General features: G+C 42.9%; 3 protein-coding genes and 1 long non-coding RNA gene across 6 annotated transcripts in view; 1 reads left to right on the top strand and 3 right to left on the bottom strand.

The window, feature by feature from the left end:
* Window positions 1–17: 17 nt before the first annotated feature.
* Window positions 18–3,815, bottom strand: METTL18 (methyltransferase like 18). Of its 2 annotated transcripts, none has more exons than XM_017815760.1 (2): window positions 3,709–3,815; window positions 18–3,210 (listed from the first exon to the last, which is right to left on the bottom strand). In XM_017815760.1, exon 2 carries the CDS (start codon window positions 2,991–2,993, stop codon window positions 1,953–1,955), a length of 1,041 nt encoding a protein of 346 aa, XP_017671249.1. In that variant the 5' UTR covers window positions 2,994–3,210; window positions 3,709–3,815; the 3' UTR covers window positions 18–1,952. The 2 variants fall into 2 exon arrangements, with proteins under 2 accessions (XP_017671249.1, XP_017671250.1); XM_017815761.1 differs by having other exon boundaries at window positions 18–3,207; window positions 3,709–3,799.
* CUNH1orf112 (chromosome unknown C1orf112 homolog) lies at window positions 3,739–21,383 on the top strand. The gene is made up of 24 exons (XM_017815752.1): window positions 3,739–3,946; window positions 4,478–4,517; window positions 5,241–5,329; window positions 6,515–6,619; window positions 7,160–7,300; window positions 8,311–8,473; window positions 8,808–8,892; window positions 9,410–9,548; window positions 10,011–10,091; window positions 10,625–10,689; window positions 12,073–12,221; window positions 12,824–12,932; window positions 13,454–13,640; window positions 14,654–14,736; window positions 15,119–15,170; window positions 15,480–15,569; window positions 16,206–16,391; window positions 17,026–17,148; window positions 18,049–18,144; window positions 18,574–18,687; window positions 19,106–19,210; window positions 19,524–19,604; window positions 20,340–20,453; window positions 20,756–21,383. The coding sequence occupies exons 1-24, from the start codon at window positions 3,848–3,850 to the stop codon at window positions 20,939–20,941; spliced, it is 2,682 nt and encodes an 893-aa protein (XP_017671241.1). The 5' UTR covers window positions 3,739–3,847; the 3' UTR covers window positions 20,942–21,383.
* LOC108497802 lies at window positions 7,613–20,712 on the bottom strand. Of its 2 annotated transcripts, XR_001874971.1 has the most exons (5): window positions 20,402–20,712; window positions 19,769–19,952; window positions 9,403–9,519; window positions 9,170–9,324; window positions 7,613–7,764 (listed from the first exon to the last, which is right to left on the bottom strand). It is a non-coding gene; the product is annotated as an uncharacterized LOC108497802 (long non-coding RNA). The 2 variants fall into 2 exon arrangements; XR_001874972.1 differs by lacking the exon at window positions 19,769–19,952.
* Window positions 21,384–21,704: 321 nt separating the features above from the next.
* Window positions 21,705–27,811, bottom strand: part of SCYL3 (SCY1 like pseudokinase 3) — a 15,419-nt gene continuing 9,312 nt past the window's right edge. Inside the window, exons 9-13 of the mRNA XM_017815645.1 lie at window positions 27,231–27,489; window positions 26,753–26,924; window positions 24,789–24,932; window positions 23,490–24,202; window positions 21,705–22,158 (exon numbers count right to left, since the gene is read on the bottom strand). Of these exons, the coding sequence (XP_017671134.1) occupies window positions 22,096–22,158; window positions 23,490–24,202; window positions 24,789–24,932; window positions 26,753–26,924; window positions 27,231–27,489 (1,351 nt within the window). The 3' untranslated portion in view covers window positions 21,705–22,095. The remainder of the gene's footprint in view (window positions 22,159–23,489; window positions 24,203–24,788; window positions 24,933–26,752; window positions 26,925–27,230; window positions 27,490–27,811) is intronic.

Here is a 27,811-nt window from a genome sequence, read left to right as displayed (position 1 = left end):
ATTTCTTATTATTTCAGGTGTGGTTCTCTGACACAGCACCAGACTCAGCAGGTGTAGAACAATCTGTGTCCAAGCCATGATTTGTCTTTGTCAAAAAGGTTTGAAAAATGGTAAATCAGTTTGTTTCCAGCTTCCCTGTTTCAACAAAAACTGCTAACAGTAATTTCTTGATCTGCCAAAGCTAAAACCTTTGTTCCTCAGTTTGTAGCCAGCAGTTATCTGTTGTCAATAAGTTTCAGAGTCAATGAGAAAAATTTCCAAAGCACAGTGACAGTCATGGTACAACTTACTGCGTTTTTCCTCCCTCTCCTACCCTATGAAAGGCCAGATTCAGTAGTTTCCAAAGGACCACTTTAAAATAGTCTGAAACAACAGTAGTTAAGGTTCTTCTGTAAAGTACAGGAAATCCTCTATGGCTCTGTCTTAATAACAGTAGGGTCAAAATAGGAGTCTTGAGGCTGATGTTCATAGTCTTCAGTGATGGGAACTTTTATGCAATAATTAAAGTGATTTAGGTTGCTGCTGTAATAAGTTTTTCCATGCCCTCAAACTGTTGTCCCTTCTCCCCTACACTGAGTATCCCTGCATCCAGTTTACTGCACTGGTTGACTATCTCTTTTTTTTTTTTTTCTGTCTCTTTTTTTATATTTCTGCAAGGGCTCCCATCATCAGTGCATGATGAGAAGCAAGTAGCCTTGATCTACATGTTAGAGCTGTGTAATGGCTTTTTGTCTCTTTTTTGTTAAGACAAAACATGCAATGGACTTTTTTTTTAGTTGCTGGTGACACTGAGCACTCAGGACCAGTTTTTTTTTTATTTCTTTGGGTTTGTTTGCATTTTTGGTAAGGCAATTTCTTCAGCACCAGCACTGTCTTCAGCCTAGGAAACAGCAGTGCCTTGCACACAGGCTTTTCTGAATGCTTTCTCTCCTGCCAAACTGCTGAAGAGATGAAAGAGGTGTGGGTGCTCAGTAAAACCCCAGCAAGTTTTTTGAAAATGGGGCAGTTAATTTCTGGAAAAAATCTTTTTTAAAAAAAAAAGTGCAGCAATGTAGTTAAACTGTGCTATTACAGTGGTTTGTCTCCTTTCCCAGCTGTCACCTAAAGCTCAGTTCTGCCATCCTCCATTGTTGCACTCATAGGCTTATTGGTTGGTTGTTTTAAGGAGCTCCTCTTGTGTCAAGACTTTCAAGTCAGCTTCTGAAACAGAATTGTTTTATTCATTTCTAAACCAGCATCACTTTTCCCAATTACTTGCTGAATAGAGAGCGATATGTCAGAATCTGAATGTGAATATTCAGAGCCCACAGCAGTAGATATTCTCTGGTACACTTTTTCAAAGGTTTGAGCAAGTCATGTGTGCATTACACAGGGAAACATTACCCGGATTTGAGAGATCGCTGGCAGGGTAGGACACAAGTGATAAATACAATCACATCTCCCTCTGGTGGCAAAGCAGCAGAGTTCACCGGCGTGTGGTCTGTGCCCAAATCTGGCTGCAGTTAGACCGTACCTGAGGGAGGCCCAACCCTCGAGAAAAGCCTCTGGCACTAATTCAGGATGCTAAATTGTCCCATTCAGCTACAGGATGTCGCGTCATTCCTGGGTCATCCCACGTGATGTATGTCACGTAGGTCACAGCCGTTCCTGTGATGTACAATTCTGGTGCTGACAAAGTGAAAGGGGAGGACTGGGGACAGTGACTTCCTTAATTTTTAAATACATATCAATGGCAATTAATTAGCATAAACAGACGCTGCTTTAAGCAGAACTCTGTATTTCCATGCAAAATCAGTGTCAGAGAAGTCCTTTACTTCTAGTCAGACAGAATTTGTTAAACATTTCAATAACCACCATCCTTAATTTCCCAACTGGAATAACAGAGGAAAAAGCAAAGAGATAGGAGGATTAAAACATTTTTTAGTTATTTTTTAAGGACTAGTGGTTGAATTTTAACTGGAATCTTTAAAGGCCATTTCCATAATGCATCGCTGCAGTCCCTGATCAATGGTTTTAATTATACTGGTTCTAAACACATTTCTCTCTTCAATGAACTTCTGAAAGAGGTAGATACCACCACCAACCCCAAAATAATGCACTTTGCTTGCCAAATACACATGGCCACTTTTATCCAAGAGCTGAGCCAGCGTGTCATGCAAAGCACTGTAATAATCAGGATTATAGATGGTCTCAGATGTGAGAATTATATCATACTTTGAAAAGGGTTTGTTGCTGCTTAACAGGAGCTGGGTGACTTCAGACCACTCTCCAGAAAAAAATCTGCATTTGGTGAGCACATCAGGTGAGCCCTCTGCTTTCTTGGGCCTCTTGGCAGGAGGTTTGCTGGTTTTTCTGTCCTTTCCACTAATGCCTTCATTTACACAGTTGGCCACGACGTTAGGCAGGGTTATCTCCTCAATCACTGTGCTGTTGTAGTCCTGAAAATGGACTCTTTCAGCTTTACCTTTTAAGGCAACTATTCCCAGCAATCCAGCCCCGCAGCCAAGATCCAGTACAGTCTTGTTGGTAAACTGTATTTCAGCCTCAGAAAAGTAGTCCATGAGATCAAAGGTGCATTCCCAGATTTTCAGTCCTCCTTCATAGACTCCTGGGATGAGATCAGAGTGAGAAGAGACACTTTTGGACACGATGCCTTCGCTGTCGGCGTCACCCGAACACGTCATTTCCAGCACAGACACCTTTACATGATACAGGTCCAACACTGTTTCCATTACTTTGTTTTCCAATATTTTGTTGAGATCTCCAGGTATAATGTGCTCCTTGGCAGCTTTCACACAGTGCTTTGTCTTTGGTGCCTCATCCTGGTGCTTTGCAGCACCTGGCCCTGGGATGGAGTCTGCTCCAGCATCGGCAGTTTTCCTGCTCTGTTCCACGGGTTCCTGCTTGCGTTTTGGAGAGCCCAGCAGTAAGAAGTGAGTGTCTGCTTCACTGTTCTCATTTTCATCAATATCAAAATTAAATCGAAAATCCATTTTCAGGAATAACAGTTTAAAAATGCCAGCTTAATTTATTACAGCCAGAAACACTCATTTAAGAGCAAGGCTGATATAAAGGTGGTCTTCTTTTTTTTTTTTCTGGCTTTTGTCTTTTTGTAGGGGATATTTTTATGTCTGTACTGCTGCGGGAAGAGTACTGTGTACTTTGCAGGTAGTGTATCAGATGTTTTGCCAATAGCCAGGTGAATTACTGCTGCAAATAGAGTAAATAGTTTTACATATCATTAATATCAGCGCAAACAGTCTAATTGTAGCATCCTGACTTTCATTAAAAGGCTGCCCAGGGAGGTAGTGGAGTCTCCCTCTTTAGAGACGCTCTCAGCCCCCTGGACACGTTCCTGTGTCCCCTGCTCCGGGTGACCCTGCCTTGGCAGAGGGGTTGGACTGGATGATCTTCCAACTCCAATAATTCTGTGATTAAAAACCCCCACCCTCTAACCATTTAAATTTTAGAAAACACGGCGTTACGGGGACCACATCTGTCACATAATACAAATACAGGCAAGGAAATCACTGAATCACAGAATGAGCACAGCCGGCAGTTCCGCTAAAACCCACATTCCAGGCTCAGCGCCTCAAGCAGCGCAAACTCCCCCGCGCAGGGCGGCCCCGCTGCCCTTCCCCGGAGCCCGGCTGAGGCAGCAGGCCGGCTCTCCACCCCCGGTTTTCCCTTCCCGGTGCCGGTACCGACCCGCGGCCGCCGGGCGGGATCTCCCTCCGCTTCTCCCACGTGGAGCCGCTTCCGCTTCCTGACGCGCGGCGCGCGGGGGCTGCTGGGATGGCGGGGCGACTTTCCCGCCCTGCCCGTTCCTGAGGGGAGCGCGGCCACCATGTCCCAGACGGACCCCGAGCTGCTCCTGCGGGAGCTGGGCGGCTGGGACTGGGAGCTGTGCCGCCGGGAGCTGCCCGCCGTCCTGCCCCGGCTCCTCATATCCTTCCCGGCGGGGATGCGGGGGGTGTGGGGACTCGCTCATCCTTCAGCCTCCCGCCGTTCGGGCGAGTAAACCTGTGGGGGGGAGAGCGGTGGGACCTTGTGAGGGATAGAAAATACTTCTGTCCCTTGACACGGGATAGAAAAGCCGCGTGCCGGGTGTTTGGCTGCAAACAGCCCTTCCCTGAAATAAAAGATTAGTAAATAGCGTGTGGTTCATCTAGCGCTGTAGATTAACAAGTCCCTCTTCCCCCTCCCCCCCAATAAAAAAAACCAAAACCCACAAACCACCAAAAAAAAAAAAAAAAAAAAAAAAAAAAAAAAACAACAAACCAAACAAACAAAAAAAAAACCTCAAGACTTACTCTCTAATAAATTTTAGAAACACTTTTCTGACCATATGGGGACTCGGCGATATCAGCCTGCGTTGGTTATGGAGCATCCCCTCCATGTGAACATGAGACTTCTGCAAGTGCTTTAAAGATAACCTTTATAGCAGAACAAATTCGATTTTCTTTAACGTTTTTACTCGATGTATCAAGAGTGTGAAGACTGGACTGAGCATATTCGTAAGTAGTGGCTAAGAAGTGCCTCTTCCTACAGATGGTTGTATTGCAATTGCTTTATAAACTCTGCACTACTTAAAAACACTTAAGCTACAACCAGTGACTTTCAGAGTCTTCAGCAATCCTGCTGGACCTTGCATGTTCTACAAATTGCACGTTGAATAAGCTTTATAAAAGCCCATAAAGAAGCTCTGCATGTAAGGTTGCTTTTTCCTTCCTGTTCTGATTTTTAAATATGTGAAAGAAGGGTGCACTTTATCTTGTGTTTTATTGTCTTTTTGGCTGTTATCTTACAGGTGACAAAGCTCTTGTGATAGCTAATAGTGAAAAGGAGGCTCATTTGTAACTGTTTAAGAGTCTTGCTAAAATTCACGGTTACATTGTATATTAGTGCCAACCAGCACATTAAACGTGCAGCTACTTGGCAGTTTGGAATGTGGTAAGTACTCGATCAGTAGGCAAACAGTTGTGCTCAGCCTTCAACTAAGCTGAGTCAGGTGTGATGCTCTTTTTGATGTTTTTGTGACTGGTACTTGATTTTTCAGATGATGTATGTGGGTTTTCATGCGTTTCAGATAAGGCAAATGTTACGTTGCCTCTCTCAAAATCAAGTACCTGATCTGTTTTTGCCTGATGCAGTTCTGGGTTTCCTCTGGTAGGTAGCTACGTAGTTCTGATAATCACACATTGGTTTTTTCTGTAATGTTTGAATGCTTTTCTTTGCAGGTGTTTTGAGGATCCTGACTGAAATGTTTTTGCCCCATATCAGCCTTGAAGATTTGGAACAAACTTTTTTCTCCAAAGTATTGCCTAAGGTAGGACAGCTCCAATTAACTGTGGAATTGTCAGTTGGTCCAGTGCTAAAAATCGCTGCTTAGAATGCAGTGATTCTTTCTTGAGGTTGCACAATATAGTTATTGTGTAGGATACAAACCTCAAAATTAAAATTTTACCCTTTAAGAGTTTTCACAATTTTGTGTTGGATTGTTTCTGTGATTGTTCTCATTCTTTACAGTGGGGAGAGATTTAAATATACAATATCCTTTCTATATTCAGCAAGAGATTTGGGGTTTATTTCTTTTTGAGAAATTGGTCTTTTTATAAAATGTCCAAGGTGGAGAATTTTTATGTGAGGTAGCTTCTCAGGACAAGGAAACTGAAGAACCCAACACTTGTGTATCATGAATAAATGTTGTGAAACTTGTGAATTAATATAGTGAATGTTAGACCATACTGGCCTAACATATGTTCTCTTTTTTGATGAAACAATGGAGATTTTTTGGCTGTAGTTTTATTAAAATTCTTGAGTGCTTGCATTTTAAGTGAAGTAAAGCAGTGCCAAATTACTGATTTAAGTTTTAGGCCTCAGCTTGTCCATTTTAAGAAGCCAGTAAAAGTGGCCATTTGATTTCCATTTCTCTTGTTTTATGTCAAGTAACAAATTTTGGAGATTACAAGAAAAATGTGTAACAATAGGCATATCCTGCTTATCTTGTATGTGCCTGAAATCACCTCACTGTCTTTGCAGTGAAAACAGTAACACTCCTCAAATGTCCAAGGACCAAAACTAAAGTACAAATTAATGTTGTTTGTAGATCATTGACCTTTTTTTTTAGTGTACTCAAAACGTTAATGATCATTTTCAACAAATAAACAATTTTTCTGAGACAAAACGAAAATCCTTTTAAAATTATGGGGTTTTTAACTGAGTTAAAAAAATCTTTGGTAGAAAGAGGTATATATTAGCTGGGAAGTTTATTTCCCAACATACTTTTTCTAAAGTAACAGCTTATGTCTATAATTTGGGAAAACTATACAGGCTGTGCTTCTTGGTACATCATGTTTTGTGACTGAAATGCTGGAAAGTGTTAAGTTCTCCTGGGAGTTCTCTCTGTAGCCTGTGCTTCCATACCAAGGAAGCAAGCAGATACAGAACAGTGTTGCTATTTGCATTTGTACCTTCATAAATGAAATGTTTAAGTTTTGTTTCCTTCTGACAGACTCTACAGCTCTTTGATAACTTGATGTATGAGTTATCCAGCGAGGCCAAGGGGTTAACCAGCCACAGCACAGAGTTATGCAGTACTGTAAGGAATCTGCTACAGGCAAGTCCTGTTCCTGTCAAAGGAATGTTTACATCATTCTTTGCTTTTACCTGAACTATCGAGGGGGTTTTAGAATATTTTTGCCACCTACTGGTGGTTAAAATGTAATTTAATCTTCCTTTGTAGCTGAAATTCAATTAACGCTTTATGAATGATTTGATTGCATCTATCATCTGATGCTAATCATAATTTTAAAAATCATCTCAAATTCTGCTGAAGTTACTAACACAAATGGCATGTGATTCACCGTATTTAAAGAGTGAATCTGACACTTGTTTATACAGTCACTTAATTCTCAGTTTTAAAATTTTTGGAAGCTGAGAACAGTAGTCAAAAAGACACAAAGTTCTCACAGTACATATGGAATTGCTCAGTATTATTTTATGGCGCTTCACCCGTTTTTAACAAACTACTTATTCATGCAAACAGTGAACTTTCAATGCCATATAAATCTAGGTGCAACTCAGCAGGGAAAAGATGCTTTGGAGGTGATTGCAGGAGTGAAAACCATTGACTGCTGTTGTTTATTCTCGCCTGAAGACTGTGGTGCAGCTGCTGGAGACCCTGACGGGCTGTGTGCGCTCCGTGTGCTCCCTGCGGGAGCGTGTGCCCCTGGGGAGCGTCCGCTCCCTCCCCGCCTCCGTGCTCTATGTCATAAAGAACACCTTCACACACTGCAGGGTAGGTCTCTCTTGGAAGGAGAAACATCCCTATGCTCCTTGGGGTTTAGGAAGCGCTCGCTCTGTAAGAAGATCCTATTTTGAAATAATATTGTTGTCGAACTCTTTTAATTTAAATTTAGCCGTTAAATGGTTCGCCTATTGCGCAAGTACTGAGATGATTTTTCAGCTGCGTGCCCAGCAAATATGACCTGGTGGTGAGAGGCTCAGACTGTGCCATTTCCATGTTTTGCATCAGTGTTCAGTGAACATTTTGCTCATGAATGGAGTACTCTGTGAGATCTGTGCACTCCTAATGGCTGCAGGATTTTCAGAGCTATCAGTGGTTACCAGCATGGTGTGACTTACCTCATTTCTGTGCAAGTTCCAGAGTGGATTGAGAATGGAGATTGGCATCTCTTTGTTGGTTACAAGTAACATCTGTCATTTTCAGATTTGGACTTTCAGATGCAACAGTAATTCCCTCTAGGCAGTAAAAATAAAACCAGCTTATCATAAGGACACGGGAGCTTTTGGTTGCCTTTCATTTTCACTTTCATTCTGTCTTTCTTTTTTTACCTCAGTTTTCCATGTCAGGACTTAAGTGCCACACCTTTATCTAACAATTTTGATTTGAAAGTATTGGGAAATACTTGGAATGCTGCTTCCTTTGTTGCTAACATTGTATTGTATTGTCAGATATGATCTTAGGTTTACCCATGGACGTTTATCACATGATCTTAAGTTCACCTGTGGAGGCCTAATCCAGAACCCCCTAAATTCACTAGAGCCAGGCAGACCTCATTAGTTGTCAATGAGGCTGCAGGTGACTGACATTTTATATTTAGTGATCAGGGGGTGGGAGCAGAAACTGCAGCCTTGGTTGTATATTGAGTTAAAGTAGGTACATCTGTGCCTTGTTCTTTTTTTTCCAGGGGAATGTAGGACAAAGCTCTTGGTGTTTTTAGCATGTGAAAAATCAGGCTGTGATTCCTGAACTTCTTTTTAAACCTCATTTCCCATTTTCTGCAGGATAGTGAATCAGTGTACTGTGGGCACCTGCACTTGATTTCTGACCTCCTACAAGCTATGTTCAAGGAAACTTACTCCCTTCAGAAGCAGCTGATGGAACTAGTTGACATGATTTCCATGGGCTCTGCATCCACTGAAGATAACATCACAGATATAGTGTCAAGTATATGCGGATTTAACACTTTTTCAGTCTTGCTTAGTCATTTTTTTTCTGTAGAGTATGTTTGAATTCTTAAAACAGGTTTCTGAGCGTGCTCAGTTCCTGCTGTCCTGACCAGCCTTTCAAAAAGCAGAATTTTGAATCTTGAAATATTTCTGTTCTCCTGAAACTTCCTCTGTGGGATGGGGCATGTTGTGTAGGTTTGTAGGATAGGGGCAGCACCTAAACACTGAGCCATTTTCCCAATTCAGTGTCAGTGTGCTGGTATTCTCTTAGTGCTTGGGATTGCTGTGAACTCATAAATCTGATTTAACTCTTGTTGTCATTATTTCCTTAGTGATCCACACTGTGCTGGAGATATGCTCTGTCATTTCCAATATGGACCATGCTCTTCATGCCAATACGTGGAAGTTCATAATCAAGTATGTCACTGAACTGCAATTTTAAATAATGAAGGTTTCAATTGCTTTGTGTTCAGAGTTTCAAATAAAATCGAAATTAGAGAATTCACTTTAGCTGTTTGGTCAGTAAATTTAGAAATTCAATTTAGAAATTGAGCTAGGAGTAGTACTAAAGCACTGCCAGTGGAAGTAGGTAGGAATGGGTGTGAAAAGGAATAGGAACTTGACTTTTTGTATTGCAATGCAGAAGAAAATTTGCAGCACTGTTGTCTAAATAAATAATATTAAGAGGTCTTACCTGCAACTTTGTAGACATTTTTGGCTTGACTGACCGTCTTGTGCTTTCATCCTGCCTCTCCTCTGTTTCAGTCATGGCTGTGGAGAGGGTTGTTCTCTCTGAGTTTCTGTTTTCAGCTTACAGAGATATTGCACCAATCAGTGTCGTCCTAAAGCCTAAATAAATTATTTGGATTTGTAAGAATTCATTGCATGGTCACTTCTGACCGTTAAAATACCTGATTCTATTCCTACCTTGCAGGCAAAGCCTGAAGCATCACTCCCTGCTGCAGTGCCATCTGAAACACAGCGACATCCTGGGGGGCCTGTGCAAGGACACTCTTCTGTCTTTTGACTCCTGTTTGCAACTGGCTGAGCAAATGAAGGTGTCAGAGATACAGGTGAGTTAAAAAGCGCCCAAAGCTGACAGTGAACTTGAGGAGGATAAACTCTTTGTGCTGTATTATTGCTTGGAGTAGTTTGGGTTTGGTTTTTTGGGGTTTTCTTTATTTCATGTGGTGGGCAGAATACCTTATTCTTTTGAAACCACATGAAAGTAAGGCCCATCACTTTATTTAGATTGAGGATGTTTTGTGAGACACTTAAGTTTTCACCATACTCTGTGAGAATTTATTTCCTGAACTGACAATATCCCAAGGTCAATCAAATATAACCTTCCAGTTCTGAATATTGCTCTAAAAATGTTGAGGCATAATAAATATTTTTAAAATTTTTCCCCCCTAGCTGCAGAGTCTGTAGAGAATCAAATGTGAAATAGGTTTTGAACATTGTTAGCAATCTAACTTCCTTTTTTATTGTTATTACTCTGTGTATTAACTTTTAGAACTGCTTCTTTTGCACAGGAGGGCACTGACTTAAGGCTATTCCAGAAGACAGTCAAACTGTGCAGGTTCTTTGCTAATTCCCTTGTACACTACACCAAGGTAGGTTCTGTACTCCAAGTCTGTATTAGGATTAAGTTCAAGCCCCTGGTCTGCAGATGGAATAACTTGTACTGCATGATATCTTAACAATTTATGACTATCCCATATGGGCTGTATAATTAACATCCGTAATTAACATCCAGTAACCTGCTTGTAGTTCTTCCACCTTTATATTCTCCCAAGCCTAAGCAGGGATTTCCCAGAAGAACAAGTATAATAAACTGCTTCATGCAATATCACCATGGAGCTGGTAGGAGATGTCCACTTTATGGCCAGAGTGGCCGAGCTTCCAGAATTGTTGGTTGTTTGAACCATTGAATTGGATGTGGCACTAATAAGAAGAAATGGATACTGTTGTTTATTGTTGTTACTTTGTTTATTGTTTGCTTTGCTCTTGCTTTGTGCTGTGGATTCTTAGAACTTAAACAATTTTTGCAGTTTAGTACTTTACACACCAGTATAGGAGAACAAAAAGTGTAATTAATGATGTATTTTATATTGAAAGTACCATTCAAAATTAATGGCTTTTGCAGGAATTTCTCCCTTACTTCTCTGACTGCTGTTCTCAGTTACATCAGCTCTTTCTTCAGATATACAGGTATGTGAAGTACAAATAATTGATCATTGATAGTATCTTAATAACATCTCTTTACTGCCTTCCTAAAGTATTCTGAGATATAGAAATACAGTTCTTGTTCCAAAGCTGTTGTCATCTTTTTTTCATGGATAGAAAACAAAAATATTTTTTAATGAATTAAGCATTTTTGTGTGATATAGTCACCTTAATCCTATTCTTGATCAGTGCTGTGCATGTCCCATATTGACAAACCATTAACTTTGTTGAAACTACTTATGTCGACATTTCTTAACAAATTATGTGTAGAATATGCAGAAAGAAAAAATCCAACACTAAATGCAGGTGTCAGTAGTGACATGTGACAGATCATTTCTACTTTAAGACAACGTATGGAAACATTCATCCTGGAGAAAGAGGGGATCAGAAACAAAGTATCCTGAAATTTTTCTTAGCTTTACAGTGTGTTTATAGTCCTGTAAAATCTCACAAGAGGACTCTGGTTCTCCTAGAAGCAAACGCTCTTTTAATGTTTTGTTCACAGAACAAAGGTCTGCAAGTGGTTTATCACTGTGGTTTATCACTCTTCTTTCTGTTTGCTGCAGTGGTGGGGAAGAATAAGGGAATATGGGCTTTCTACTAATCATAGTTTACCCTGTGAAATCCGAGGGCTGATTTCAGCCCTTCTTTTGGAATTCAAGCCCCGTTCTGTGGTGTGATGTGCACCCAAGTTCGCTGCAGGTTTCACTGCAAGATTGGGGGGATATTTTTTTATGGGTTTCCTCTTTTAGCTTTACTTACCTTGTAGATCTTTCTCAAGTGCAAGGTTGTAAACTTTTATTCACTCAGGGAAACTGGACAGGATTTTTGAGTAGCAAGGCAGCATTTCTACCATCACTTTATAAGCTGCAAGAGTGGAAGGTTTTCATTTCATGATCTCTTTTGAATTATTCTCCTCTTGGTTCTTTTTTTTTTTTTATTGCCCAAGGTTTTCTCTCTTCAAAGAAATCGTGGTACCCTTTTAGTGTCATGTGTTAAATCAGTGCTGTTACATTTATGACTGTCAAATTGTGTATACGGGTGTTTTGTTGGCTTTTCTTTTTTACTTGACTTTTGTGATTTGATATGTTTCTTCTGATGGATGTTATGTATTTTACATGCATTTTCTGTGAGCTTGTAAGGTTTTCTTTCAACATTTAGTAAAATATTGGATTGTGATGCTAAGTTTAAAAGCAGAGTTGTAGCTCTTGGACTATAACAGGTATTCTAAAATGGGGAGCCTTTTATTTCACAGGAACAAGGAAATAATAAACTTACTTCTTCGTAGTTCTTTTGGAAAAAAGTAATATTACTGAAAATGCTACTGAGAATATTTAACTTTTTTTTTTTTTTTCCATTCCCTCTCAGCAAATTTCCTCCCAGTCTCTATGCTCCAGAGATCTTGGAAGTTCATCAAGAGGAAATATCCCGGGTTTTTCTCGTGGCTCTGGATCCTCTTATCAACCAGCTTCTTCCCTTTAGTCCTTTCATGGAGCAAGTGTTAAGTGAAAAGTTAGGTGGGTTGAAAACACAGCTACCAGTGCTGTGGTACTATGTAAACATCTGCAGGGGATTGGGACTGATATTTTGACTTTCTGAACCACAAGAAATATTCTGTACCTGTTTGCTTGTCTGTAGTTCTTGTGTAAGTACTGTGACATAAGCAGTTCCATGCTGAACTGGATGAATTTTGTAACACGTAGTTCATGTGGTTGCTGAATTCATCTTTTCCAAAAGACTCACAATAACTTCAGTATTAACCTGGTTAACAGACATCCTGTCAGTTCTCCTTTTTTGCATAATTTCAATCCACTTTTTGTCACAAACTTTCAAAGGAAGCTGAAATTTTTCTGCTGTACTGTTCATAGGGGAAGACAGCCATTTTTTCCTAAATTAAGTATTTGCTGTGGAAAGCAGAATGCCTTCAAACTGGAAAATTACCACCTTTTTGTTTCTGCACTCCCTTCTCCCTCATTTGTGCTCAGACCAACAAGTCATAATTCTGGGATGGCTGAGATAGGTCATCAATCTGCCTCTACACTTGCTTTATAAGCCACTTTAGACACGTGATGTATTTACCAGGGCAACTTGCATCACGTTTGAAAACAAACTTCTGCAGGTCTCCCTCCTGAGCAGCAGCTGCCCCAGTGTCTCCTCCTGGTTACCATCATGGACAAGCTGTCCTCTCAGCCTGAGGAAGTGCAAACTCTCTGGAACACAGGAAAAAGGTACTAACGAGGTTTTTGTTGTAGTTCTTCCCCACAGCAATCGTTCCATACAGGCAAACAGAGGGGCTCAGCTGCTGGAGCTCCCCACGCAACTGAGTAGTAAAATTTGTCAGACTCTATGGATTTACTTCCTTCTGCCAAGACAAACAGGATCTGATGTTCAGTGCCTCAGGAGGGAAGCATACAGAACCAGAGATGTCGTTGTTTTTTCAGGGAAGGAATGGTATTTAGAGTACTTCCAGGATAAGAAGAGAGAGAAGTTTTTAATTTGTTGATGCTTCACTGCGTTAAAATCTCAAACTTTTATGCCTGAACCCTCAAGTAACCACCTGGACTTGTAAAAGAGGAAGGTAGTCAGAAACATAAATTTAGTGTAAAACCACTGAAGTTATTGCCATTGTTCCTTGTCAAAGATTTTTGTAGTACTAAGATTTTATAGTGCAGATGTTTCTTCGGGATTTTGGATTTACGTATCTGTAACCCAACTATTTCTCTTCTGGTGTTTTCTTTTCCCCTTGCAGCCTGTCTTTGTTTTCAGCTCTCTTCTTCAGTTTCCAGCAGTGTCCTGGTGAGCTTTCTCTCCCTGTCTGTTTGCCAGAGGTGATCAGCACTGGGCAGCCAGCAGCTCCCATCACCCTCTATCACTACGTCTGTGTCCACCTGTGCTCCTTCATTGCTTCCACACTCCCATCACACTTCCCTCAGCTGGTAAGATTGGTTTTTGCTTATCATCTCTTCAGCTGGTTTTATATATAAAAATGGGTTATATATAAAAGAATGGGTTCTTTTTAATGATCTAGCCCTGAATTGATGCTTAGGTAAGAAGTGGTTCTGTAGAAAGCAGCTGTGACACAGTTACATGGCTGGAGTTGAGTTATCCAGCAAATGTCACTTGTGGGAAGGGGGAGAAGTAAGGCTTCAAAGAGTTCCTGAGGACTTCAGTGGCACTGGAAATTTTTGTTCTCTTTCAGAGGGAGGGAGCTCAAATCATCATAAAAGTTCAGTGCTTTCTTTTATGCTGTATTCAAATTGTATTAACTTTACCTGTTTTTATTAGTCTATACTAAGTTTAGAGTAGACTATGTTGTTGTGATTCCAGCTAAAAACATATCATAAAATGGTAATGAGCAACATTTTCTACTTCAGAGGAGTATTCTGGGCTTTAATTAACATTACATAATGTTTTCAAAGTTTTTCACTTTTACTGCACACAGACAGAAGTACCCCCAGATAAATGTAAACCTTGATAAAGTTAGGAGCTGTCACAAAAAATTACAGCCCTAATTTAGGGGTTTTGTTTGTTTGTTTGTTTCTGAATGCTGTGTTCCTCTTTCAGGTAAAATTTGTGTTTGTAATACAAAGAGGAAAAGTATTCATTTGGTTTTCAGTAGGTTGCCAATAAAGCTGGAAAGAAAATTGGCAATACATTGTTTTTTTTTCATAAGAGTTGCCTTGCAAAGAAGGGATGCACACGATGAAATGTCTCCAAGTGAAGGATCCCCAGGCCATTGAGGTGGATGCACATGTGCATTCAAAGTGTGCAGATCTAAAGGTGTGGCTGCTCACTTGATGGTGTAGCTGAATATGGAGTACAAAAAAAGAGTTCTTCAAACATTTTAAATTGGATAAGCTTGAAACTCTTCCTGGGTTCTGTACCAATTAGTGAAGTAAAAGTAGTAGCAGTTTCTGCATGAATGTACATAAGTATATTTTCTCCTCAGGAATGTGCCCTGCTGGATGCAGTGCTGGGTTCTAGCATGATCACATCTCTGCTGGCGATGGACTCATGGTGCTTCCTTGCCCGGTAAGATGCTCTTATTGCAGGTCAGGCAGGTTTTCCACAGATCCAGTTCATTCTGTTGTTGTACATAATTCCTTGAGAGATTTTTTTTTAAGACAAAATTTTCCCAGAATTGGATTATTTTCAGATTTAGAGCGCATTTTGAAAATTAGAAGCAGAAATGGCTTAGCCATTTTTTCATTCATGCAAGTAAAGGGAACATACTTTCTCTGTTATTTAATAACTGTGTTTTGGAATGGTTATCTCAAGTAAATTGTGTCTGCAAATCAAGCTGAAATACGTTAGAGGAAATTTCTCAGGCCATTTCTCAGACAAGGTTTATAGGATATATTCTGTAAAAGACCAGGAAGTACAGACTAACAAGCTTCTGTCTCTCATGTTCCAGGTATGGAACAGCTGAACTGTGTGCTCACCACGTTCACGTGATTGCCCACTTGGTAAGAACCACGGTGTATTTGCAGCTTGGCACCAGTTTTAATCCAAGTTATACTGGCAAACTTTCTAAATGACCAAAGACAGGATTTTTTAAATTTTTTTTTAAATCCAAATTGAGATCGTTTCAGTTCTTCGAACTGGGTTAATAATTAGCAAAAGCAGTACAGTAAAAATATAAAACAATGTGCCTGGTATTTCCAACATGACCCCACATAGCAACCCTTAGAACGTTCTGTATAGAATTTATTTGCTTAGTGGTGATTTTTTTTCCTTAATTTAATTGGATGCATTACCCTTTTATGCTAATGCAGCTAAAGGCTTGGCCCAGTGACTGTTCCCAGGTCTCTGCCCTGGGTGTCCTGCTGAGGCGTCTGCTGTTCATGATGGCTCCGGACCATCAGGCAAGTACAGCACCAGCATCTTCTGTCATTACTAGAAGAGATTTGAACCAGTGGCCTGTGTTAAAATGTCCTCTTTCAGCTCTTCAGGAGTGCCAAGATGAGTGCTCACCCACTGTCCTTGCTATTGTAGTTGTTATTACTGAGTCACAGTGGATCCCACTTTGTGCAGACTGCACACCTTTCTGAGTGTCTTGCTGGGCAGCAGTGGAGTCCTTTTTCTGACTAAGGATGAAAACAGCAAATCTCCCAGATTTGCTGAAAACTGTGTGTCCTGACATTGCATCTGTGACTGGTGTTCACCAGTGTTCTCATGACAACAGGTATCAAGAGCAGTGTCCTGTCCTGTCAGTGCCTCTCTTCGTACCTCGGAGAGGCCAAAGCCCTTTCTTCTACTCACTGGGGCCATTGCTTCAAGCAGCTGAAAGAATTAAGTCATTTAATCATTCTGACGTCCTATATGTGACAAGGGAGGTGGCAGTTCTACAACTTTTTTATATAAAAAGTTGACTTTTATTCAAGTGAAAGGTTTTACACTTTTTTTTTTTTTCATGTAATATACCTAAAGCAAACCAGCTTTCTGAGAGATTATCAAGTTGTCTTCTGGCCTACTTAGTTTCTGTTACCTTTTGTTTCCAGGTAGAATTTGCTCACAAGTTTCTTCCAGAAGAGGTGGAGAACTTGGCTGTGTGGCAGCACATATCCCTCAGGGCCCTGGATCCCGACCTTAGGAAGGGAGTGGCAGGTCAGCTGTGCGTGGCCGCGCTCACGCGGTGCCGGCGATGGCTCAACAGCAGGCGCGCCCTGGGAGAGCTCCCACCCGTGGTAAAGGAGATGATTTGGTTCTCTTTGTAAAATTTGTGAGCTCTGGATTTTCAAACTGTAAGGATTCTGTTGCTGTCACCTCAGTTTTTCAGAGTGTTTTTTCCATGCCTATGCATGAGCCAGAACTCTTCGTGTTAACGTTTTCTTCTCGCACACAGCACCTCAGGACCCTCTACTGTGACAGTGGAGGTCTTGTGGTTCCCAAGTTATTCTAGTTGTTTGCTCTCTGGGCGAGCACATATATTTTTGTTTAGAATTTCTGATTTATGCTATACCTTAGGATACAATTACTTGTAAGTTTTAAAGTCCTGGCTGGTTTTACGCAGCATGAAATCTGAAAGATGCTCACTGGTCTCCAGAGGCTTCCACATAAAGTGTCTGCTGCCAGATTCCTCCTGCCAGTGCAGCAAATGACTGGATCACGTGTGAGCCTCGCAGGAGTAAGGGATGGTTTCCTTGCTTTGGAAGCTTTATTGGCTGGTGGGCTGCTGGATTAGCTGTGCTGTACAGCTGACACAGCACACTGGGCTTCTTGCCACCTTGTATCATTTTAGATGTTTAACATGAGCCTGGGGGTTTGGGTTGTTTTACACGTAGGTTTTTCTGGTCTGTCTCATACATTTTTTCCTCCTAGAACACTGCCCTTTCTGTCCTGCTGGCTGCCTGCACTTTTGCTGATGACACTCTGGAGGCAGAACTTAAGGCATCTGTCTTGGGAGTGCTCAGTCAGTTCTGGACTCTTCTCCAGGCTAAGCAGGTAAGAGAATTTGCTGCTCCAGTGCTGAAAACATGATGTCTTTGAGAGGCCGGTGCTATTCCTTCACATTGTTGTTACTAATTTGTTTTACTTGGATTGGACTGTTTCTGTAAAGCACAGTGTAACTGTGCTGCCCATCTGCTCTCAGCTGGTTTATGTTTTGGGCAGGCCTGTGCTCTGGGAAGCTGAGTTTGACTTTTCCTGAATGTTACATATGTGGCTCCTTGTGACTCCATCTGTTACTCAGTGTCAGATTCAGACTCGCTCAAGGAGAAATCTGAAACTCCTCATTCTGATTCACACCAGTTATGAATTTGGTCTGTTTTAAGTGTTCATTGGAATGTGAACAAAACTCACAGTGGTTTGATTAGTGCACAGCCTGGCACCTGGAAACCCACACCCTCCTCCCAGATTTGAGGGGGGTCAGGCAATGCCCTTGCAACCGTGTTACCTCTTCATGGCTGCAGCTGCATAAAGAAAAGAAAAAAGGATTGCCATGGTTCATGCTTCTGATTAAAAAAGGAAGTTTGAGAGTGAGGGTGAAGAGGAGCCAACAATGTGCCCCTTCAGAGGTCTCTTCCAACCTCAGCTCATGAGGACATTTGGCAACTGAGAAGTGAAAAGAAATAGTTCAGATAACCTTTAGCTGCTTGTTTTAGTGAGCAGTGGAAGGAGGCAAGGGCTAAGAAATATTGCTAATAAAAATCAAAGAAAAGGGTCTTGTAAAATATGACTACCTAGAAGTATTGATATGACTATTGTACTATTTTCTTCTGCTTACAATGCAGTGTTTTACGTGTGTGAAATCAGACTAAGAATTTTGGAACACTACTATAACTTGAAATTCTTTCTTAAGTAGTTATTCCATAAGTTAAAATGCAATGTTGTGATCTCTTGAAGGTCTCAGATGAGCCATGTCTCCAGCAGACACTGTGTCTATTACTTCACCTTTTGGAATTTTTCATCCAAGCATTAGATGCCCAACTGATTACTCAGGTAAAAAAAATCCCTTCTTATGAGGAATTTACTTCATGAAAACCAAGTTCTCCATGATTTGCTGAAATCTTAAATGAGTTATTTCATGGTCTGGCCACTTTTTAACACATGAAGTTTTTTAGTTTTATTTCTTGCTTGATTACTTTCCTGGGTTTTAAACCAAGCATATGGCATTCTGGTTAACACTGCTTTTGAAAATCTCCAGTTCCTCTGTAAGATATTGAGATATGTGGATGTGCTGTGTGGAGCCTGCTCATTTCTTTCTAAACTGCACACTGCAGCTTTACCTTACCCCGTTTTATTTGAGGTGCAGCACCTCCTTTTGGTTTTAAGTCCAGTTTTCTCAGTGTCTTTGGATTTAAAGATGAGACAGCACCATTTTAACCTGCAGTCTGTTGATGGAGCCTCACTGCAGTTTGTTTTCCACAGGTATTTGCACTGCAGTCTTCCTTTTTCCAGCTGGATCCCCCGGATCATGTTCGTCTAGCGATGGTGGATTTTCTGTCCTCCATGGGAAAGGTGTTTATACCACAAGAAGCACAGGTAAATGTAATTGTGGTGTTAGTGAAACCATCTTCAGTCTTTTGATGAAAAGATACACCTTTTATTTAAATATACACTTCATTAAATCCATATAGGAGTGCCAGGACATAATCATCTTGGAGACTTATTAGTGGTCTATGGCAGGTTTATTTTTCATGAAGACATGCTGAGTGCATGGAGGATGCTTGGTTTATTCACTGTTTTTGTTCTCACCAGACTGACATTTAAACCTCTAGGAAGAAAGAACATGTCACCTCCCTCACAGTGATTTGTTTTTTTTTGCCAGACAGGGCAGTAGCACTCTTGCATTTCCCAAACCTGTCCCTTGACCTTAGAGCCGTTCTTCAGTAATAAATCACGAGGGTAAGACACACACAACTAACTCTGTGGAACTGAGGGGTGTTTGTTCCTCTTGCAGAGGCAGGTTGTGCCCCAGCTGTCATGGCTGTTTGCCTCTCTGCTGGCTGACCAGACCTGGCTGATTCACCAGCACGCGTTGGAGGCGTTCACACATTTTGCAGAGGTGAGCAGAGCACAACCCCGGGTGCACGTGTTTGGCTCTCGTAACTTCTACTGCACAAAAATTCTCCTGTCTTAAATATCTGCTGCTCTTCATTATGCAGTTTGGGTCTTAGTGTTACAGGTGCTATTGCACACCAAAAGTAATGGGAGCTAGTGCAGCTGGAAGTGATTTCAGGAGCTGAACTGAAGGAACATTAAGCACTGGGTGCTTAGGTTGGTTGCAAGAGGGCAGGGACTGTCATAGGAAGATTTTTTGCTTTGTCCATTCCCTTGTTAACATCAATGTACTGATCAACTACTAACATTTCTGACAGGAAACAAGCCATGAAGATGTTGTTCCTCAGTGCCTTAATTCTGAAGAAGCTAAGAACAAAGTTGTTAATTTTCTAGCTAAGGTATGTAAGCTGCTGAACCACTTTACTGCTTTCTCAGTTGATATTGTACACCCATTATGAGCAGTAAACAGCCTGTGTCTATACCTGCATCGTCTGCATGGTGATTAAAAATAAGTTTAAAACAAGTTGTTGTCACTGGGATCTGGTCAAACTTTTCTACTTACTTTGATTAGCAGAATTAACAACTGCCATTCCTATGCACAGTACACTTTCAGTACTTCCCAACTTTGGTTTAAATGCTTTGCTTTTTCCTCCTTAAACAAAAAACTTAGTAAATTGCACGCAGGGATTTCATCATTTGGTTGGTATGCTTTCCTTCCCCATTTCTCTTGGATGAGTTTCTGAAATCTAAATGAACACGTATGAAACATCTCAGTCCTTTTTGCATATTAGAAGAAATCCTCTTAAGAGTAGGTGGCTTTTGCTGCACAACACAGACACTGTGGAAGGGGGTGGTTGTTGTCCTGTAACCTAAGGCAGGGCTCTCTGATGAGCACCTTTTGACAAGCAGATAATTTTCAAAAGAACTGATAACTGCCAGTAATGCTAAACCAGAGTTGTAGGTAACTTTAATCTCCTGATCAGAAAAGTGTGTGAGAAATACTCTCTTTGAGCTGCACGTTAAAATGTCTCCCTCCCTCCCTCCCTCCCTTTTGTTCTGGCATGTAAATCGAGCCTATGAAGGTTGGTAATGCTGCCTTGGTTTAGTTACCTCTCCTGTGGTTTTCTCCCTAGAGAAGGCAGGTAGAAGAGACAAGAGCAGCACGAGTAGAACGCACGAAGCAAGAAAGGATTACCTGGAGTGCACAAGTTTTGCAAGGGGACGGAGAACTGGAGTCAACAGGAGAGGTACACGTGCTCCTTTAAACTATCTGGGCCCTACTGTCGATTTCTGTCAGTTCTGGGAAGTCTCTGAAGAGGTTCAAGATGGCCTTGCTGCCCTCCATAGTCTAAAAAAAAAAAGGTCACGAGCACTCCTGGCCCTTAATAAGGCCTGAATGGTCTGTAGTGCCTGCCAGGCAGCAAGAACTCTCACAGGACAAGGGCATCTTGCAGCTCTGTTCTATCTAAGGGTTTTCTTGCACTTGGATGAGGGCTGATCACTTACACAGAGCACTAAAATGATGTTTCATTTTTACTGAAATCTGCAGCCCCTGGCCAAAAGAGCCTGTCACCCCCCCTCTGAGGAGCAGTACAAGTCAGCAGTGGGCTCGATGGAGGGGGCAGTGGAGGCTGTGAAGCTGCTGCTACAGAAAGGGCCCCCCCCAGCGTGGCTGGCAGCGAAGCTGGAGGCCCTGCACGCAGCCATAGCCACCCTCAGGGACAGCACAAGGTAAGGGCTCCTCAGGGCTCAGACAAGGAGCCAGCTCAGCTCCCTGCAGGGAGGGAAGAGGTGCCTTTGTACCACGAGTGCTGGAGAAGAAAACACTGTCTGCACTGTACCTGTGCCAAGATGGACTGAGGGGTGAGATGTCAGCCCATGTTTCACAGTAAGTGGCTGGAAGGAGTTGATGCATTTCAATGGGCACTACTGTGGATCTGAGCTGTCAGTTTGTATACTGCCAATTTTGTATATTTGTTTGTATATTGTGTTTTTCTACTGTGTGGAGATAAACATTCCATGATATTGTATTCTGAATACTAAGAGGTTTGAGTCTGTTGTCAAAGTAACAGTTACTTTGTTCCTGTCACCTACAGGTGACCAGGCAGTAGGTGTTTTTATCTTAATTTTAAAATACACTCGAGAATAACAATTTATAAGGCTCTACACTGTTCTGTGAACATACCTCTGCTGCTGGTTCCACTCCAGGCTAGGGTCATCTCTTAAAAATAATCTTTATTGGTCACAGTTAAGAGCAGAAAGAACACGGTGCTTTAGCAGTTCATGGTCATTCATTGCACGGCTCCTGGCACCACTCGTGCCATCCACTGACAGAACTACATGAACAGAAATAAATAAGTTGAGTAAACTGTACATTCATCTTAAAATCATCTCTTAGCTAAAAAGTTAAAAGGAGCCATTTCTAAGGGCTTTACTTTTCAGGGAGGGGGAGTGGGGAGAAAAAAAAACAAAGGAAAAAGGCACATTAACCAAGGAACTCAGTGTGACTTTCATTTATTGTCAGCAGTTTTTCAGGGCAGGGATGAGCTCTGGAACAATCACTTACACCACTCTTGGCCTCCAGTAGCACGCCAGCCCCATCCCACCCTTCACCACCATCCCGCTGTTCCTCTCTCCGGGAGCAGCGGCACGCACCACAGCTGGGCATATTGCTTGAGTGCAGGCCTCACCCCTGCAGGTTTTGGCACAGACTGGGGAGGAGCATCCATGGCAGGAGCTCAGGTCCCCCGGGCTCTCGCTGGCTGGGCAGCAAGTGCCTGCCTTCTGGCAAAAGCAGCACTGAGGTACTTATCCGTGGTACTGGGGAAGCAGCGACTCCTCGCACAGGGTCCAACACACCACAAATGGCCTTTGTCTCTTTCCATCCCGTTACCAGGTCGTATCATCTTCCCAGTTCAACTCCTCTTCTTCACCCCAGCCTGTAGCTTCAGCCTAGAATCACATAAAGTTATCAAACATTAAGGCATGTGGACTGTACTTGTGTGCTTAGCACAGCCCCAGGAGCCAGGCAGGAGCCCGTGTGGCTTGGGATGGCAGATCATTCATCCACAATGCCAAAAGTAAAGTGCCAGTAGTTGCAGTTTTTGGTCTTAAAGAACTTTAAGCTACAACAGGAAACTCCTTAAAGACAAAAACAAACTTAAGGGGGAGAGTCTTACACTTCTTCCCTAAAATTAATGCAAGAGCTGTTTGTACTAAAACCACTTTCCATTAAAAAAGAATGCTATAAATTAGATTATTTCTTTCCCCCCAGGAAACAGCCATTTTCCTGCTGTGTTCTAACACTGACACGGCACTGACTGCACTAGTGAGTGACTTTCCTCCCCGCCCCACAAAATGTGGTTGAGATCATGACAGTGCTTCTGTCACAGGACACTGTGCCATTTTCAAATGTTGTAAACAACTTCAGTTTACATCCCAGGCCGCTCTCCTCCTGTTCCCTGCTACCCTTGGGTACCTCTCTTGAGGCTCAATGAGCAAAACAACTTCAGTCAACACCTATTCCCTAACAAAGGGTACACAGTCAGGTGGGAGTGTTGGGAGTGTTGCCTCCCCTGCTAGGAAACAGCAGCAGTCTCTGGAGTCTCCAGGAAGTGGCTACAGGGATTTACCTGATTTCTTAAAAAAAAAAAATAAATAAATTATAACCCCCTTGATTCTCTGAAATAGATAAATGTTTCAGCTATTCTTCCATGAAAATACAGCACCCAGAAAACTTTACTCTGTAATCCAGAGGTTCTGCTTTTCTGTTTTTTAACTGACAATGCTTTTAGGTTTTCCTAGAAGAACCAAGAGCAACAGTAAGTCCTGAGCACCCTCTGTGCTTGAAAGGCCCTTCTGCTGGTGCTGGGACCATGCCTATTCAGCAGCAGGATCCAGCCTTGTTAAGACTCTCCCTAATGAAATGTAGGATTCCTGCATCCAGGATACAGCAACACAGAGTAAAAGCTGGAGTTAAAACTCCTTAGTCAGTACTTCTGGTAGTGTACAAGTTGAGTCCATTCCCTCACTCTTACTTAACACAGCCCTCTTGCTGCTGTATGAATGGCCCACTGAATTCCCTGGTGCCTGCTAAGGCAGAGCTCAGCATCCTGTAGTCACAGGGAAGGACTCATCTGTAGGGCCTGTGCCCCTGATCCCTGCTCAAGTGCCCACCACCCCACTAAGGGGCTGGCTGGTGCTACAGCTCTGTGTGTGCTGTGTGGGCTTTGGGATCCTCTCAAGGGTGCAGTCACTGACACCCCCTGCCTGGAGCCTCTTACCTCAATCCCATCAGCTGCTGCAAATTTGGATGAAAACAGCACGTTCTGGGAGGCACCCGAGGGAGTGGGATCAACTGCTTCTGTTCTGGCCTCAGGTAAAATCAGGAGAGCAGAAGAAGGTTTAATGTCTGGGATCATGTCAGCAAACCAGTCCAGCTCAGGGTCTTGCACGGGTTTCCTCTTCACTTTGATCGTGAACTCTTCTCCCAGGCCGTTCTCTGATGAAGACTTCAACCTTTCCTGAGAGGTTGGTTTTGGCAGCACAGTTTGTTCCAGTTGGTCCTGGTGGTCCCACCTGTCATTGCTCCAGCTGTTCCCAGGGCAGGACTTTGTGGGGGGACTCAGTCTGAGGCTTTTGAATTCCTTGCTCAGTTGATGGGTACCTGGCAGAGGCCTCGGCCTTCCAACTGCATCAGCTTGTGTCACAGTGAGGCAGTTCCCTGAGGGCAGTTTAGGACTGGGGCTCCTGGGCTCAAAGTCATCCCAGGGCTTCTCATCTACATCATGATCAGCAAAATAAGGTCCCACACTGCCCTGCAGCTCTCGGGGCTGAATTTGAATGTTCACAGTTTTCTCAGTGTCTGTCTCCTCTGGCTCGCTCCAGTCTGGCCACTCCTCTGCTGGCTTTTCAGAGGTAGTCAAAGAGCTCCTGCTATTCAGTGTAGTCATGCTTCCAGGAATTCCATTCAGGGAGGGCTGAGTGCCTTGCTCACCTGTGGAAGACAAAGATGTTACATACTCATTTCAAGAGAGCAAGTGCAGAAACAGAGTTGTCCCTAAAGCTCCTTGAGATCACGGGCAGCACCTGGCATGGGAACCAGCCAGTAAGTGGTTGGAAAGAAAGCTCTCAGATGAGAAAGCCCTGACATCTTCCTGCTTGTAAAGGAGGGAATTCACCTCCAAGGCCTGGGGCAATACACTGCCAGCTGATGAGCAGCAGGTGATTGAGAAAAGGCCTGTCAGGAAGGAAACGGAGTTGGCTTGGCCTGTCAGAATGAGCTGACCTGTAAATCCAGGGTATCTGCTGTGATATCTGCTGTGAGGGGGGTGAAAGCACATCACAGAACCTGCCCTAAGGAAACACAAACTCAAGGCCACACAGCCAGTCTGTGTATCTCTGCTTCCCAGACAGCTACTCCCTGGGATGTCAAGGGTCACACTCTCCTTCCACCACTGTTGCTTTCTGTGGTTCACTGAATCTTTCAGATCAGTACATGGAGAAAACTAACATTTTTTAAGGAACACTTCATTTGTGGAACACTTGATTTCCAAGAAGGAAGCACTAGGACTAGGTTTTACCTGTCTTTAAAGCCAGGGGATTGTCTTGTCGCCCAGAAAGCTTCTTGACAGGTACATTTCCAGAGATGGGGAACGAGCTGGAATTGCTCTTCAAGGGCCAGGAGGTTTGATTTCTCTGATTGCTCACAACGTGACTGGGGGAATCTGCCAGGAGAAAAGAAAAGGAAGGACACAAGTCCACAAGGTGTGTTGTCAGTCTTAGCTGAAACTGCCCCCAGCATTGGAATGTTCTTATTTACACTGAAGCCTGGCACAGCAATCCAACAGCTGCACCTCCTGATCCATGGATAACACAATACTCCTCTGTTCCTGCTGCCTACAACTCTTGCCAGTACAAAGTTATGGCAACTGTACATGGTCAGTCTTTGCTGAGATGTTCTTTCAAAAAATACACAATGAACAAAGTGATTATGATCAGAGCAGATGCTTTAAAAATGCTGTCTGCCAGCTGGCTGGATCCAAAATCCCAACTGCTGCACTCCATGGCATCCCAAATCCCCCGGTACCTGCCTCTTACAAAAGCACTGCACTCAGTCACGACAACTCCAAGCATAAACAAACTCATGACTCTACACAAACCCTCCTCCATGCCTGGGCACAGGCACAGCAGCTCCCAGGAATGAGAATCTCTACCCTGAAGGCTGCCCTCCTGTCACACCTGAGGTGAGGGGGGGTGGTTGGCAGCCAAGGCCATGCTCTGGAGCTGCCCAGGCACGTGTTTGAAGGACAGCTTGGCAAGCATCCAGCTGCAGTTCATTCTGGGGAGCTGCAGGCTCTGGTCAGCAGGGGTGCTGAGTCACCTGGGTCATGTGGGGCCCTGTTGCCACCACCTCAGAGTGGCACAGCTCAGGCCAGCGCTGCACAGGGCTCACCTGTGTTCCCAGCTGTGCCTGCCTAGGCTGGGCATTACCAGTGCCACCAGAGACAGGAGCCCATGGCACTAGAAAGGACTGCAAGGAACAAACAGAACCCCCCCTCCCCACAGTGCCCTTGATAAAGGGCACATCCTTTGAGGGGCTTAAGCACACAGCTTATTAAGCCTCATGTGTTCAGCTTCTAGTGCTGCTTTTTGCAGGTTATCACTCACTGTTGAGGACAAAGGTGGGTTTTTTGTTGTTTATCAATAGTTAAATCTAATTTTAAATATATTCTGAAAAATAAACCTGGTTTCCACATGCAGCCCAAAGGGGTTTGTTTACTACACTCTACTAAAATGATGTAAAGAAACTAATGCAATGAGCCATCCACAGATTTTAATAAAGGGTGGTAGCTGTCAGTACACACACAAACAGGAAGCAAACATTTATACTTAAATTGATCTCTGTCATGCATTTCATTTGGTCTCTGTCTGCCTAAAGTAGCACAAGTGCTGATTCTTCCCTCCAGTTACAAACATCCTTATGTTTCAATATCCAGAAAAGCTTTCCCTTAGTACACTTGGTTCCAAGTTATCTAGCAGGTGCAGGGGCTACTGTCTTCACTTGGATTAGCTGAAAAGCCTCCAGAGAGCTGATAAAATAGGGAAGTTCGTATTCCTTTTCCAATCTATGAATAGAAATTGGGGGAAGAAGGTGAGATTTACTATTTTTAAAAACAGGAAGGACAAAGGGAATATTAAAACAATGTCTGTATAAGTCCTTTAGAAGGGCTCTACAGTTTTTCCACCAAAGACAAAACACACACTCAAACACTGTATCTCCTTTACTTACGGGGATTCTTAAGAGGAGATTTAAATTTTCCCCCATATATTTCCTATATATAAAATACTTTTATGTAACCCTTCTTCTGATATCAATTCTGTATCTACAAATAGCACCTAACTTAAAACTGAATTTTGGCTGCAAATTAGCTTTTTCTGCAATTAACCTGTCACCAGCAATGGATTCATCATCCAAGAAATTCTGCCTACGCTGCTTGGACAGAACGGGCAAGAATCCCAAGGACACTCTGACCGTGTCTTTTACCTTCTGAGGAGAGATCAGCAGTTTTCATGAAACTTGGTGCAGAGCTTTTGAAAATCTTGGTTCTTTCTCCACCTACAACCACTTCAGGCCCGAGCAGGGACACGAGCACTGCCAGGCTGTGCAGCGTTATGGCCACGATGGAGTCGCTGGTGTCTCGAAGGCCCAGCAACACCTGCAGCAACAACACAGTCATGTTACCAACAACAGGAATTCTGCTTTTTCACCGCCTTCCCCTTTAAATGTTACACATTCAAGGTAGCACACTTAATTTCTGACCCCCCCACAGCTCTCAGGAGATGGATGTAGCATAAAATCAGCCTTCAACTTCATGCTACAAGCTAAAGAGGGTGGCTGATCCCAGTGTCTGGATGGGGCTGGACCAGATGATTTTTAAGGTCCCTTCCAACCCAAACCATTCTGTGATTCTATGAAACCCCATACTCTAGGATATACCACCTATTGGTTTGCTGTTCTTAACCTGTGGCAATATGATGTTTTTCAACTCCTCCCGGGAGAACAGCTCAGCGTAGGCGTGGATGTGGGACAGCAGCACCATCCGGACGTGCTCCTCGTGAACCTCAAACAGCTTCAGCAGCACAGGGATGACGTGTGCCTGGAACAAGGCTGGTGACAGGAGGCAGCTGGTCTGGCTCTCTCCAGTTTGCTCTAGGGAAGAAAGGTGGAGATGGGAAAAGGCTGCTTCGACAAGGAGAGACAGCTCATCCAAAAGCTCCTGACTGAGAAACCATCACAGATGAGGGTAACAGTGTCACTCCACTGCCAGGTCTGAGGCTGTGTCAGCTGCCAACACAGCTTGCTTGTGTCAGAGATGGGAGAGAGGGGAGGAAACAGTGCCACTGTCCATTGCTCCACGGCCCTGGCTCTGAACATGGAAGGTCAAACGGTCTTGAGAGAAGCTTTGCTTGGCTGAAACACCAGTAGCTATTTAAGACTTTAAATAACTTTTAAGCAACTTTAAGAGAGAGCAGGCAAAGAGCAGGAACAGAGATAGCTAACACCTCTCACAGGGGAAAGGAGAGGAGACTGAGTGCCCTTAGA

The sequence above is a fragment of the Lepidothrix coronata genome, unplaced genomic scaffold, assembly GCF_001604755.1.
Source record: "Lepidothrix coronata isolate B3197 unplaced genomic scaffold, Lepidothrix_coronata-1.0 Scaffold52, whole genome shotgun sequence".
Classification (NCBI taxonomy): Eukaryota; Metazoa; Chordata; class Aves; order Passeriformes; family Pipridae; genus Lepidothrix; species Lepidothrix coronata.
The sequence above is the reverse complement of the archived record's forward strand: the minus strand, read 5'-3'. Positions and strand labels throughout refer to the sequence as shown.

What these genes read in the sequence shown, in the direction of transcription:
- METTL18 (XM_017815760.1), bottom strand. Translation starts at nt 2,993, where the DNA reads ATGGATTTTCGATTTAATTTTGATATTGATGAAAATGAGAACAGTGAA.
- CUNH1orf112 (XM_017815752.1), top strand. Translation starts at nt 3,848, where the DNA reads ATGTCCCAGACGGACCCCGAGCTGCTCCTGCGGGAGCTGGGCGGCTGG. An exon ending in TTATACCACAAGAAGCACAG is followed by an intron (nt 18,688 to 19,105) that starts GTAAATGTAATT and finishes TTCCTCTTGCAG; the next exon opens with AGGCAGGTTGTGCCCCAGCT. An exon ending in CGTTCACACATTTTGCAGAG is followed by an intron (nt 19,211 to 19,523) that starts GTGAGCAGAGCA and finishes CATTTCTGACAG; the next exon opens with GAAACAAGCCATGAAGATGT.